Source organism: Fusarium flagelliforme (genome assembly GCF_020744385.1).
Source record: "Fusarium flagelliforme strain FIESC 12 MPI-CAGE-AA-0113 chromosome Unknown B0J16scaffold_5, whole genome shotgun sequence".
Classification (NCBI taxonomy): Eukaryota; Fungi; Ascomycota; class Sordariomycetes; order Hypocreales; family Nectriaceae; genus Fusarium; species Fusarium flagelliforme.
In genome coordinates this window covers 3,681,011-3,695,256 of record NW_025763507.1, presented here as the reverse complement: position 1 = coordinate 3,695,256, position 14,246 = coordinate 3,681,011, and the positions used below count along the sequence as shown (strand labels likewise).

The 14,246-nt window shown below is 47.7% G+C and overlaps 5 protein-coding genes and 1 non-coding gene across 6 annotated transcripts; 5 read left to right on the top strand and 1 right to left on the bottom strand.

The window, feature by feature from the left end:
- Positions 1-1,163: 1,163 nt before the first annotated feature.
- B0J16DRAFT_235643 (glycoside hydrolase superfamily) lies at positions 1,164-3,252 on the top strand (the record flags this gene model as incomplete). Its single annotated transcript, XM_046123034.1, has 4 exons — positions 1,164-1,916; positions 1,965-2,669; positions 2,722-2,920; positions 2,972-3,252. Coding segments are annotated over 4 exons (1,938 nt in total), but the record flags the coding sequence as incomplete, so codon positions are not given.
- A 242-nt stretch (positions 3,253-3,494) lies between these two features.
- B0J16DRAFT_t208 lies at positions 3,495-3,566 on the top strand. Its single transcript has one exon. It is a non-coding gene; the product is annotated as a tRNA-Arg (tRNA).
- Positions 3,567-4,180: 614 nt separating this feature from the next.
- Positions 4,181-5,475, top strand: B0J16DRAFT_402000 (Lactonase, 7-bladed beta-propeller-domain-containing protein; the record flags this gene model as incomplete). Its single annotated transcript, XM_046132613.1, has 3 exons — positions 4,181-4,568; positions 4,616-5,090; positions 5,137-5,475. Exons 1-3 carry the CDS (start codon positions 4,192-4,194, stop codon positions 5,473-5,475), a joined length of 1,191 nt encoding a protein of 396 aa, XP_045981978.1. The 5' UTR covers positions 4,181-4,191.
- Positions 5,476-5,566: 91 nt separating this feature from the next.
- Positions 5,567-7,343, bottom strand: B0J16DRAFT_401997 (major facilitator superfamily domain-containing protein; the record flags this gene model as incomplete). Its single annotated transcript, XM_046132612.1, has 4 exons — positions 5,567-6,050; positions 6,098-6,917; positions 6,977-7,187; positions 7,237-7,343. 4 exons carry the CDS (start codon positions 7,341-7,343, stop codon positions 5,662-5,664), a joined length of 1,527 nt encoding a protein of 508 aa, XP_045981977.1. The 3' UTR covers positions 5,567-5,661.
- Positions 7,344-9,882: 2,539 nt separating this feature from the next.
- B0J16DRAFT_290144 (general substrate transporter) lies at positions 9,883-11,752 on the top strand. The gene is made up of 2 exons (XM_046124237.1): positions 9,883-10,078; positions 10,131-11,752. Exons 1-2 carry the CDS (start codon positions 9,963-9,965, stop codon positions 11,674-11,676), a joined length of 1,662 nt encoding a protein of 553 aa, XP_045981976.1. The 5' UTR covers positions 9,883-9,962; the 3' UTR covers positions 11,677-11,752.
- Positions 11,753-12,571: 819 nt separating this feature from the next.
- B0J16DRAFT_345936 (fungal-specific transcription factor domain-containing protein) lies at positions 12,572-14,195 on the top strand. Its single transcript, XM_046128347.1, has one exon. It carries the CDS (start codon positions 12,671-12,673, stop codon positions 14,015-14,017), a length of 1,347 nt encoding a protein of 448 aa, XP_045981975.1. The 5' UTR covers positions 12,572-12,670; the 3' UTR covers positions 14,018-14,195.
- The last annotated feature ends 51 nt before the right edge of the window (positions 14,196-14,246 follow it).

Here is a 14,246-nt window from a genome sequence, read left to right as displayed (position 1 = left end):
TTCATTTTTTGGACCTTCTGTTTGACTTTTAGGTTTTCTCACTTAATGCTCTTTTGTTCTTCAATTACACAAACTAGGACAAATCTAGTTAGTAATTTCTGAAGGAGGTTGTATCAAGTTGTATTCCTTGGACAATTAAAGCTGCTGACAAACCACTAGATTGTTCTATATAGCCTTCGAGCAGCTCGGAGGAAAGGCTAGCCGGCATCCCGAATCCAGGCGTAAAATGGGTAAATGGTTTCATGCAAGGGAATGGTGGTTCTAAAGCAGCACCACAAAGACCTTGCTTTCGACCGAGCCGTTGTAAGGCTGACAAAGGCTTTTTGGTCGTAAGAATAATGTTACTCTATTCGTTCCAAGTCATCTTATGTTTTCGGTGCAACATGCCGGCGAAGTATGCAGTCAGCCTGGTGGTTCCACTGCGGCCAGATTCGATAGGTCAGCCTCATCAGTTCTCCGCCGTTCTGTTGTGGCATGTGCCAAGCTTCACAGAAACCAAAGTCATTCAAAGTACATTATTAGGCAGGTAGAAATGTTGATCTTCGAAATATAGCTCACACGTGAGAATCATCATGTGTCTTTATAAAGAAAGCTGGTGCCCTTTGAAGTTGACCTTCTGTCTTCATTTACCGCATCTTCTATCATCTGCAAATAAGTCCCTCCTTTCATTATCTTGTCACCCTTCCTAAAAGAATTTCAGGATGATATGGTTGCTGTGCAGCTACCTGCCCTTGCTGCTCTTATCGGCGTCTGCTTCGGCCTTGACACCATCAGAGCAGATTGAACAAAATGCTCTGCCATGTCCGGCAACCTGTCAAGACAAAGGGCCTGAAAGCTGGTTTCTGTACTCTGCGGCTGAACGACTTGCTGTTTGTCCAGAACCTTTACTGCTAGCCTTTGGTCTTAATACGGCGTTCAATGATACAGAAGCCGATACCCCGGTTTATGCATGTACATTGGGCAATGCTGAAACAAAAACCAACCTCCTTACAGAGCAGGGCTTTGTGGATTCTGATGCTATGAGCGGAACCAAATTTGGTCCTGGTCGGCGTAGAGCTGCCGCAGTTGACAATTCTTGCGGTGCTGGTCCTTCCAAAAGGCTGGAGACTCCAGTAATGCTTTCATCTTGGGATGGTATACTCGAGCCTACAAGCAATTCGTCAGGAGCAGATGCTGTTGTGGCGATGAGTAAGTTCAAAGAATACCTTGAAGAGACCCCAACGGAGTGTGGCAAGACCATCATGTTTGCCTATTATCGCGGCACACTTGTAGGTCTCTATTCAGGACCTCAGGTTGACCGGCGCAGGACACTCGAGTCATTGACGCCAACTCTCAATGATGCGGTCAAGAGTTCCTCCAACACTCGTCATGCCGTCGAAGCCTGCAATAAGCGTTCTGCAAAGGATGTGTTTGGTCTCGTGGTGGATCCTACTGGTGACTTCGCCGCAGTTCAAGCTGTAGTAAAGTCTTGGAATGAAGGCCTTTGCGTGTCTAGTACCAAGACCAAAAACATCGACACCGCCTTTGCCTGGGGTTCCAAGACTGCCTCCAATGCTGAAACGCAATCCCCAATGCGGAGCACGAAAGCAAAGGTTCTTGCAGATGGAGTCTGCGCCAGCTATGAGACCAAGATGGGCGACATTTGCGACGTGATTGCTAAGCAATATGGTATCTCAATCGATGATCTTGGTAAATGGAACAAGAAGACATGGGGTTGGGACGGTTGTGACAATTTGCAGCCTTTCGTGCGGATTTGCATCAGCGCGGGCAATCCGCCCATGCCAGCTTCAGTATGGAATGCCGAATGCGGACCAACAAGAAATGACACTGCGCCTCCACAAAACGGTGAGGAATTGGCAGACTTGAACCCATGTCCTCTCAATGTATGCTGCAATAGGTGGGGCATGTGCGGATTGGTAAGTACTCCCCAGTCATCGTTGAAGACTGAGCTAATAGATTTACAGACGGATGAATATTGTCTCAAGTCAAAGTCCAGCACAGGCAACCCCGGCACGGGACAGAAAGGAGAAGCTGGATGCATCTCCAACTGTGAACGGACACTGACAAACAACAACAAAGGACCTCAAAAGTTCCGTAAGATTGGCTACTTTGAGGCCTGGAACTATGACAGGCCTTGTCTGAACATGCATGTCAAAGATATCGACAAATCATACTCACACATACACTTTTCCTTCGCCGAAATCTCCAAGAATCTAAGTGTTGTTATTCCTTCCAACGTTCAACAACAATTCCAATCCTTCCTCAACGGAACAAATCTCCCCGCCAAGAAGATCATCGCCTTTGGAGGCTGGGCTTTTTCAAATGAAGGAACAGGCACAGGCCTTTTCCGCAAGGCTGTCGCTCCTAACAATAGACAGGCGTTTGCGAATCGCGTTGTGAGATTTGTCGTCGACAATAAGTTAGATGGTGTTGACTTCGATTGGGAATATCCGGGCGCTACGGATATTGATGGATCTGAACCTGGACAGGAGTCCGATGGCGAGAATTACTTTCAGTTCCTGAAGCTCGTGCGCGAGAAGTTACCCAAGGAGAAAACTGTTTCTATTGCGGCGCCAGCATCGTTTTGGTATCTCAAGAGCTTCCCAATCAAGAAGATGGCCGGCGTCCTGGACTATATTATCTACATGACCTATGACTTACATGGTAAAGTTACCCAGACCTCCTTCCATGTGCATCATTGCTTATACCTGTCTAGGCCAGTGGGACGTTGGTAGTAAATGGGCGAGTCCAGGTTGCCCTGCAGGGAATTGTCTTCGTTCTCACGTCAACTCTACTGAAACTATGGATTCCCTCATCATGATCACTCGGGCTGGAGTCGAGTCTCACAAGGTTGTTGTCGGCGTTAGCAGCTACGGACGATCATTCAAAATGTCCAGCTCTACGTGTCGCGGCTCTCAGTGTATGTCTTATTTCTCCAAACCCAATTCTTCCAGCTAACATGTTATTCAAGGCACATTCCTCGGAGGCAGAAATGACTCCAAAGCAAAAAAAGGCCGCTGTACCGACACAGCGGGATACATCTCCGACTTTGAAATCAACGAGATCATTAGCAAAGGAGGCGCAATTAAGAAATGGTATGATGAACCGACAGACTCAGATTACCTCGTTTATGAGGGAGATGAATGGGTTGCATACATGTCTAAATTGACCAAATCTCGACGGATGAGGGATTACATGAAGCTCAACTTTGGAGGAACTACGGATTGGGCTATCGATCTCCAGGAAGATTATGGTACACTCCCTGGAGGTGGAGGTGTCGATCCGCCTGGTAACAGGGCCGCGAAGACGAACAAGGGGGGTAGGTTTGCTTAATGATCTTCTTGGACTGCGGCTTTTGGACAAGATATGGATTGCACAATAGTCTTGTATGATAAGATGAAGATAACAGGCCTCAAAACTCGAAAACTCTTGTCCAAGACACATAGGTAGCTTTCTCGGTGCTGTCTTCCAACTCATTAGTCATCAATGAGTGCGGTCGTGTGGCCCAATGGCAAGGCGTCTGACTACGAATCAGAAGATTCTGGGTTCGATCCCCAGCATGATCATTTCTTTTTGCCAAATTTCGGTCCTTTTGTTTTAGACACTGAAGATCCGACCAATTTGAGTAAGGACGATACCTCGCGTTCGGAGCGGTGTAAGTTGAGAGCATATTACCCATTTGGGAACATCAATTTCCAATGCATAACTGCGTCAGTGTTTCACCAACCTGTAATTTCGCATATGCATAAGCTTTAACCTTATCCCCCCACACAACACCTAGAGTAAACGATGGCTTCTTTGAATTTCACAAACTTTACTCCTCTATTTTCCCAAAGATTGCCATGCCAATCAATTCACCGCAAACTGCCGTAACCTTCATATATAATTCCTCAATTAATGCTACCATAGCTTAGCCTAAATGAAGGTCGGATAACAGAGTCGGAAAAGATCTACACGGAAAACCTGACCCCTGGTTTCATGTCTAATCCGAATAGGAAGACGGGATGTAGCTTACCGAGCACCCCAGATGATTGGAGGATATCTCTTTTACCTTCCTGGGGTACCTTGGCAGGATAATTAATACGGGACAACGGTGTAAAGTTAATATATGGTTCGGATAACCTCCACTAAAAGCAACTTGTCTTTTGTTCTTTTGTTCCTTTCATCTTTCCATCAGACAAAGTTACGAAAATGCATTCCAAGATCGTGGGAGTCCTTCTGGGCTCAGCAGCCCTAGCCAACGCCGTCAACTTGTTCGTCGCAGACTACAGTGGCAAAGTCACCACGCTGAAACTCACCGAGAAAACAAACGGTCATGATCTCACTGTTGCTTCAATTGCGCCCGAATGCCAGCCCACTCCATCTTGGTTGACGCTGGATAAGGCGAACAATGTGCTTTACTGTCTCGACCGCGGCCCATGGCAGCAGCCTGGATCTTTGAACTCGTTCAAGATCGGCACAAATGGTGCTTTGAAGCATGTTGCGCGTGTCAGGGCACCTTCGGAAGGTGTGGCTGGTGAGATTGTCACTGGAGCCAAAGGAAAGCGTGGATATTTCGGTGCCTCTTAGTAAGTCAAGCGGGAACGTCTGGTAATTGAGTACTTATATATCGTAGCATTCCAGGTGTCGCTGCAGCTTATGAGCTTGGTAACGACGGCGCTATCTCAGGAAGCCAACCACTCCAGCAAATTTCCACCAAAATCGACAAAATCGGGCCCATCGCTGATCGACAAGAAGCCAGCCATTTACACCACGTCATCATCGACCCAACAGGAAAATACGTCATCACTCCTGATCTGGGCGGCGATGTCTGTCGCGTGTGGTCCTTTGACAAGGACAAGATTGCACCTATCGCTGAGGTAGGCTCTCTTAAGGCGCCTGCTGGGTCTGGACCGCGACACGGCTTCTTCAAGGTCATGAAGAGTGGCGAGACATTTTTCATTTTCAATGGTGAACTTGATCAGAAGGTTTACTCTTATCGCGTCAAGTATACTCGTACTAGCCTTTCGTTTACGAAGGTCTTTAAGATTACTTCTTTGAATGAGAAGTTTCCTCCTAACACGGCTCCTATCAGCGAGATCGCTATGAGCGTGAGTACTTCCCTATTTTTGCCTTAGCAATACTAACTATGCCCAGCCTGACGGAAGATTCGTTGTGGTATCAAACCGTGAAAAGTCCTTCGCCACATCCATCGAAGCGCGGTCCGGTCCTTCGGACACACTAACTACGTTCCTCATCAACGAGGACGGTACTCTCAAGCCTGTGCAGGCAGCACCTTCGGGTGGTTACCTTCCTCGCCAGTTCTCCTTCAACAAGGCTGGTGATAAGATTGCTGTTGGACACCAAGTTAACCAGACTGTTGTTATCTGGAAGCGGGATGTTCAGAGTGGAAAGATTGTTACTGAGGCGGAAGGTGGAAAGTTGGGGCAGGTTCAGCTTACGGGACAGGTCGTTGCTACTATCTGGGATGAGTAAATTTCCCCTTGATACAATCTTCAGGTTCCTTCATTCACATTCAATTACATTGTTGCTCTTAGATGAGCCGTATTTACCCAAGCAATTTCAGCTTTATTATCCTTCGAGAACAGCCTATCAAATCACTGCTGTTCTTATATAACCACACGCTCATCATAGTTACAACACCGGCACGAGCCGAACACACTAGGGCCTCCACAAGAATCCAGGATGCTTCCAATCCATATCCCGAATTTCCTCAACACTATGTCCAGCCAAAGCCTGACTAACATCAATCCTCTCTCGTCTCTTGTTACTCCACTTCATATACACATGCAAGACAATAGTAAGAAGGAAGATAGACGAACAAGACGCGAGGTTGAGGCCATTTCCGATGGGATAGTTAGGTCCATCGAAGGGTAGGAAGCACCATGTGGAGATCAGTCCTCCAATGTTACCCAACATGACGTTGAAGCCGATACCCGATGCTCGAGCTGTGTCGGTTACGAGGTTGGCGGAGACTTGGGCGTTGGACAGAGCGCCGTTGGCGAAGGTTCCTGCGCAGATGAGGAATGTTCCTGCGTAGCGGACATAGGCTGTTTGAGTTAGTAAAAGGCTGCCAAAGGATATGGTTGGTACTTACGATTTGTCGTGGCGAGGAACATGATGTAGCCTGTGATGACAGGAAGCTGCGACATATTGATGAAGACATTGCGACGATCAATGACAGTCGAGTAGAAACTCATAGCAACAGTGCAGAAGGTTCCGACGATGTAAGGCGGTACGGTGCGCAACTGCTGTTGAACAACCGACGCGTCAGGATAAATGGTTCTGACGATGGTGGGCGCGAAGAAAGCAAGTCCCTGCACCGTGATGTTTGTGAACAGAAAGATGACAGCAGTGCCAGCTGTTACGGGGGAGAAGATACCCCGACGAGCCAACTTCCACGAGAACTTCTCCAGGACTTCTGTAACGCCAACACGCTCTGACTTGATACGTGCGATAGCAAGATCCTTCTCCTCCTGCGTCAGCCATCGTGCAGTACTCGGTCGATCAGTCATGGTAAAGAACCCGATGAGCGCAAGCCCAATACTAGCGATACCTTCAATAGCAAAGATCATTCTCCATTTCGTCAACGACCCAACAGAGTCAAGCTTGAGAATTCCAGAGGCCAAAAGACCACCGAAGGCTCCGCCGAATGAACCCATAGCGACGTAGATAGCCAGTCGGAAGGCAAGTTCGCCACGACGGTACCATCGGCTGAGATAGTATGCAATGCCAGGAAGCATACCTGCTTCGAAGATACCGAGGATGAAGCGTACGGCGCATGCTTCGCCCATTGTGTTGACGAAGGCTGTTCCGAGGGAGGCGATGCCGAAGCAGACTGCTGTGCCGGGGATGAACCAGCCTGGACCCATCCATTTGCAGAGCATGTTCGCGGGGAGTTCGAAGACGATGTATGACTGTGGAAAAGGAATTAGCTGGTGTTTAGAATATGGAGGAAGGGAGAGGGAGAACTTGCGATGTAGAAGACCGTCAATAGCAGATTAAAGTCATAACCTTTCAGACCGAGATCTGCTTCAAGACCAGCCAATCTTGCATTTCCAATATTGGCTCTGTCGACGAAACACATCAAGTATAAGATGGTAACTGTCGGCATGACATACCAGTCGATCTTGCGACGGAGTTTCTTTTCGGCCTCTGCGTCGAAGGTAGCGATTGGGTTTCCATGTCTAGAAAGGTCAGTCAAACCTCGACTTATCTGTAGGATGTGACACTTACTCGTCAGTGGCCAAGTGCCCTCTCGCAGCAGCGTCATGCGCATCAGCATGTTCAAACTGCTGCTCCTTGGCGATTTCCTTCTCAGTATCAGATCCTTTGATAGCCATGATGAACGATGCAGAGCAGAAAAGAGAACTGCATCCGGGGGTGGTATTTAAGATAAAGAAATCAGCGTCGAATCATAACGCTGCCCAGATGCCAAGATTGAGGGGGTCGATAGTGCGTCGGGTGACGGGTTGAAGGATGTCGGATACGGGGTTTGTTGGACGAAAGAGGTAAGGAGGAAGACGCATCAGAGAGACGCACAGGGGTCTAGGTCTCGGGAAGCAGCTAATTAGATCTCTCTGATAACAAAGATCCGGGGGAGGAATCTGGGGTTGGATCTGGGGAACTGGAGCTTAATCCGTAGAGCGGTTTTGGTATTGACGATGTTATTTCCGTTACACAATGCAGCTCACGACACGTTGAGGAATTAAAAAGGAGTGACACCGACTCTATACGATGCCCTTTCTTTTAAAATCTTATACTTTCTACTCCATTTCCTGGATGTCAACTGCATTGCTTTCGCATTCAATCTCAGCATTGCGGCCCATGTTCACATCAGCAATCCTTCGGGACTGTGTCTTGTCGGAAGCCCCCTGCTGACAGTTCCCAGTCTATTGGAAATACTAACTTGGGCAGTCTTGGCAGCTGAGGTGTCCGAACCTGTCCCGACAGCCTGGACTCTGTCTGTGGCATATTCCTGACTCACCGTTCACTCACTAGTTACCCCGTATCCAGACTGTCGGGTGGCGCTCTGACCTTGAGCTGGATTAGAGTACGGCGAACAGACATTGGGGTTTTCGGTCTCGGGCTATCAATCTTCCGGTATTGTTGTTGGACTGGAATTGCCAAGTCTTTAAAACATCTTCACCTACATCGAAGATCGGGCAACATACACTGTCACAATAACCTGATACAGGCTTCAGGAGTGACCGTGAGATGATCGAAGAAGCTTACGCGACACTGATGTTAGGTCTATGTGATGTTATGTAGCAGCCTTTCCCCGGCTTCTCTACCCCGCAACGCGACCAACTCCGAACGCCGACGTGACGCCGACTTTGCCATCCATCCTTCTTCCATCACCAAAGTCCACGCTGAGGTTCATAAAATTCTAACACAACGTGATAGATCGACTTGAAACCATTTATGTTGTATCGCAAAGGCGACGCAGGCTGTTTTACACGTTTGTCTCTCGATATGCTGTCACCTGTTGATCTGTCGCGCTCCAGATCGATGCCGACGCGTTGGTGTATACACTGGGGGTTAATGGACGAACGGAGATGTATTTGCGATTACAATAATCGTCTTGCCTTTAATGGTTTATACCAGAAGGTGAGCTCGTAGAAGAAAGGGAACTCGTCAAGATGGAAGATGTCTTAGTTGTTCTGGTGCAACGCGATTCCACACTACGGAATCCGTAGATCTTCCCCGTTATCCAATGGACGCGATTACCAAGCCTGTGCGTCATCCCAGGGCTGTATCTTATTTAAAAATGCTCGTAATATAATCATCGCGATTTTGATAATGTCTGGACGCAAGTAAATGGTGTTGCATTGGTTTGGGATGTCATATGACTAGCTTCACTAGGTGACCTTTCCTCCGGACATGCTGTTTGTACTGGGCAGCGATCTGAGGACGACACCGAAGAAGATAAGCACGAAAAACATCGTTAGGATGTTTTTCTTTGTCAATGCCAATCATTTCTGGCTCTGTTTAGTGCCATGCAATCATTTTCTCCTGGTTAAGAAGCTCCAATTTGTAATTAACTGACAACTCCAGGGTAGCCTCCAATCCAGCAACGCGCTCAAATGAAGTCAAAATCCAACAATGAGGCTCAAATCTCTTCCAGTCATTCGTCCAACTAGTCTCACTCAATCTCCCAAAACAATGGTCCAGGCCCCATCTATCGGGACGTTATTTTCGTGATCCATTGAGTTGGGAACACACGACAGCTAAAAATTTGCACGCGGGGCCCCAGGATTGCGGTTAGTCCAGGGCTAACCTGGCCAGCGTCGCCTAAGATCCCCCTTTTTGGGCAAGAGATGACTAACTATGTGACTATAGAATCCACTTGACCACGCGACGGTCTGAGTTGCCCAGGCTTCAGAGATGAAAAAGTCATGCAATTGAAGCTATCTCGTGTTTTTTTTATTAGAGACTGATTCAATTACTTCATAAGTTTGCAGCTGATGTTTGGTTGATGCTGAGTAGCATGGTTGTTCAAGTGAAGACATACCGATCAACTGAAGGGATTGAGCAATTGTACCATACAATTGAACATCTTCATGTCTTTCAAATGTCAGAAACCATGAACATAAGGTGCCCGAACAAACTCGGTATCAAACCAATCCTTCAAGCACTCGTCATGATATCCATCCTCTCCAGAGTCTAGTGAGGCTCTACAGCGGCTTGCGGCTAAGCGGGTATTTTAGGGGTGGTCAGACTGCATTCCCACACTAAACCCAAACAGGGGGTCATAGGCTACTCTTCTCTGCCGAACCTGTTCGTCGCAACCCCAGAAAATAGATCCATAAACCCAAGTCCAAGTTTCGCCATGGGGTAAAAATGTTTAAAAGACTCGTCTGCTCCATACCCCAGATTTTCAACATCTCTCCACACGCTTCATCTTTCCTCTTATCTTTTGCTATCTTGATTTTGACATAATCAAGAACTTGTCTTTGGCAATGTCGACCTCGGAGGAACATTACACCATGGAGTCTCAGACTGGTGCTCCCAAAAAGACCATCTGGCAGTCCATTCGTGAGAATCCAAAGATTATCTTTATCGCATTCTTTGCATCGTGAGTCTTTACCCCAATATCATAGTTGAAAGGAGGGTTGCTGACTTTTTAGACTTGGTGGTTTTGAATATGGTTACCAACAAGGTGTTCTGGGTCAATCCCTCGTCATGACCCGCTTCACCCAAAATTTCCCCTCAGTAGTTGAATCATCTTCCGCAACAGGTTGGCTCACATCCATCCTGCAACTCGGAGGTATTCTCGGTTCTCTATCAGCTGGTGTCTCTAGCGAAATCATCAGCCGAAAGTACACCATGTTCATTGCCTGCTGCTGGGTCGTTCTTGGCAGTTATCTCTACGTTGGTGCTACTGCTGGAAACCCTTCTCTGCTTTACGCTGGTCGTTTTTTGACTGGTGTTGGTGTCGGTCTTTTCAGCGGTGTCGGACCTTTGTATAACGCTGAGCTTTCATCAACTGAGATGCGAGGATTCCTTGTTTCGTTTTATCAGCTTGCTACGATTCTCGGAATCATGCTTTCGTTCTGGGTTGGTTACGGATGCAACTACATCGGTGGAACAGGCGATGGCCAATCTGACCTCGCTTGGCGTCTTCCCTCTATCATCCAGGGTATTCCCGCAGCTATTCTAGCCGTCGGTATCTGGTTCATGCCTTTCTCTCCCCGCTGGCTCGTCAAGGTCGGTCGCGACGAAGAGGCCAAGTCCACACTTGCATGGATGCGCAAGCTCCCCATCGACTCTGACCAAGTCCAAGTCGAATACCTCGAGATCAAGGCCGAAGCCGTTTTCGAGCAAAAGGTTTTTGCGCGCGATTTCCCTCATCTTGCTGAGAAGGGCAAGAGCAAATTCAGACAGGAGATTGCTCAGTATGTCACTTGCTTCCGATCCATGGATAACCTTAAGCGTGTTTGCACTGCTTGGTTGATCATGTTCTTCCAGCAGTGGTCCGGTATTGACGCTATTATCTACTACGCTTCCAACGTCTTTATCAGCCTGGGTCTTACTGGTGGAACTATTGCTCTGCTCGCTACTGGTGTTACTGGTGTTGTTTTCCTCATCAGCACTATTCCTGCTATGTTGATCATTGATCGTGTTGGTCGCAAGCCTATGCTCCAGGTTGGATCCATTGTCATGGGTGCCAGTATGGTTACCGTCGGTATCATCGTCGCCAAGTTCCGCCACGACTGGCCCTCTCACGTTGCCGCCGGTTGGACCGCCGTTGCTCTTATCTGGGTTTACATCGCTGGTTTTGGTGCCACATGGGGTCCTGTCTCATGGACTCTCATCTCCGAGATCTTCCCTCTCTCCATCCGTGCCAAGGGTGCTTCCATCGGTGCTTCTAGCAACTGGGTCAACAACTTCGCCATCGCTTTCTTCGTCCCTCCCATGCTTGAGGCTTGGGAATGGGGGACCTACATCTTCTTCGCTGTTTTCCTGTTTGTTGGTATTCTCTGGGTCTGGTTCTATCTTCCCGAGACCAAGAATGCTTCTCTTGAGGACATGGACCGTGTTTTCAAGAGTCGCGCTGGAGAGCAGGATGCTATTCTTCTTCGGGAGGCTCAGGCTGAGGTTGGTCTTCTTGCTGCTTCTTCTGGACGAAAGTCTATGGAGAAGGGAGGCGAGAAGCACGTTGAGGAGTTGTAATCGATTGAATGAAATGTATGGGAAGATGTGGTTAGTTTAGTATACGAATAATGTTAGGCGATGAATCAATACCCTGTTATATTCAACTATTCTACAATCTCGGTGATGATGCTATTGGTGTCAGTAGACTGAGTTAGCCAGTGACATTCTTGTGCCACAAAGTGCATGCGTCCTTCCTTCTAGAAACGATAGAGAAGACTATACGCTGTAAGGCTGAGGCTGTCCAGCCAATGACCAGTTTTCATTTGATGCTGGAACCTCATACTGACATTATGTTATCATGAATTCTTGCTATCCAAATAATTGCATTCTTGCGATAGAATTAAACCGTTTAAAATCTGGAGCATGCAATTTCCGTGCGATTCCAACGTTTGCTTCCGCCTTTCACGTTCATTCGGCGACATAATACCACAACATGCAACTCGTAGCATCTTTCCAGATTCAACGGTGCTTTTTTTTTCTTTCCTTTCTTTTCAAACCAATCCCTTCTTTTTTTCTCTTTCGATACAGAAGGAGTTCACTCCAATCAAGCGGATTTACCAGCCTTGAAGGACGAAGCATGTTAACAAAACCAATACGCGTACTGGTACTAAATATTGCCACCAATTCGAACTGGTGATGTTTTTAATGCGGGGTATTTAGAGTGCTGATGTGATGGCCCAGTCTTCTGGGGCAACGTTACTTACTCCAATTCAGTTAAACAAGGAAAATCCTGCCGGGGTATTGACTACCGAGTCATGATCTTCGACGTTGGTCGCCTAAAGCCCTCGCATTAGGTCTAGTCTCTTCCCCCAACCTTCCCCGGAAAATACTTATGATTGGGCAATTACCGGGGTACCGGGGATCACCGGATGCTGCAAATTTGCTCTGTTTCATTTCACGGGGAAGAAGAGGAGGCTACAGTTCCTGTTTTGGATGTTTCTGCCTTGATACAACCTTCAACTGCAAAGTCACCTCAATGCAGTAGGGAAACAGTCCATCTCTTTGACCCACAATGTCCTTCTTCCCACCCGAAGACTTCTCCCTAGACCCACGCTTCATCGAACTCCAAGAAGAGCTCCGATCAGTTCTCTTCGCGGGCCTTTCCGCTTTATCACCAAGCGCATCAGTCACGCCCGAAGCCGAAACAGCACCCACCCAAACCCTCGACTTTTCCAACGTCAGCATCAACATTCCCCATGATAGATTAATATGCTATCTCCAAAACTGGGTCACGGAATGTGCACCTTACTTGGACAAGTTTGATGAGGATAAGCATTTTCAGATTCATGTTCCGCTTATGGCGCAGAAGAGTCCGGCGCTGTTGTATGCTATGCTTGCGTTTTCGTCGAGACAGATGGAGAGACGTGGGTTGACGCAGGAGGGATGTGATAGTCTTGAGTTGTATCAGGAGAGTATTAGGTTGCTGAGTCCTGGGTTACAAGCAAAAGATCCAAATATGTTGGTTACGGCTTGTATTTTGGCTGTATTCGAATTGATGTCCGGTGGCTCCAAGAACTGGAAGAGGCATGTTGAAGGTTGTGCTTCGTTGTTCGAATTCTTTGGTGTGGATGGCTTCTCTGGTGGTCTACCACAAGCAGTATTCTGGTGCTATGCCAGAATGGAGTTATGCGGTGCTATAATCTCAGATGGAACCGAAACCACAGTTCTGCCTCTGTCAAAATGGGCTCCTTCACCACCTGAATCACTGGTTTCTTCTGAGCAGATCGAAAGATATGTACGGGATATGTTTCACGAGAGAAGTCGTGAGTGTCCAGATATGCAAGCCAACTGGGCTATATATCTATGTACCAAAGTCTCCGATCTCAGATTTCGCAGGACACAGAGTTTAGAACTTGGACGAACGGATATTCACGACGACAGACCATTCTCAGAACAGTGGCAGCAGCTCTGGAATGAGTTGCAATATTGGCTTGACGAGCGTCCTCCGACGATGAAGCCGATAAGTATGGTCGAGGCAGGGGATAAACAGATATTCCCGGCTATGCTCTTCCCCCACTGGGCAGCAATTTCAAGCAATCAGATATATCACACTGCATGTATCCTCATGCTAGAAATGCGGAATCTGGGCCACGAACTAGACTCCCAATGTCTGGCATTATGGCACGCCCGGCAAGTCTGTGGCATCTCATGTGCTAACCTTCATCCTGGAAGCCTGGTGAATTCCATACAACCGCTTTATATAGCAGGAAAGTTGTTTTCACATGTAAATGAGAGGAAACAGATAGCTAGACTACTGAAGTCGATTGATCGGACGACCGGGTGGGGTGCGCTGTGGAGGTTGACGGATCTTGAGGCTGAATGGGGTTATGATGCTGGAGCGATTCTCAAAACCTTATAGGTCGAAACGTAGTTACAAAATAAGCTATATAGACCCATGTAAGCGTTATGCAGTGTAAAGTGTCCTCGTGCTTTGTCTTGGCAGGTAGGAGGCTCTGCAAAGCGTAGCCGCCGTCGCCTAAGACACCCCTTCGTGGAATAGCGTGTCCGGTCCCAGTGGAGCTCAGCCAGCTCCGGCAAGACTTATATACTCTTCCACTGCTAGGTAGAGACTACTGTGTAGAACTATT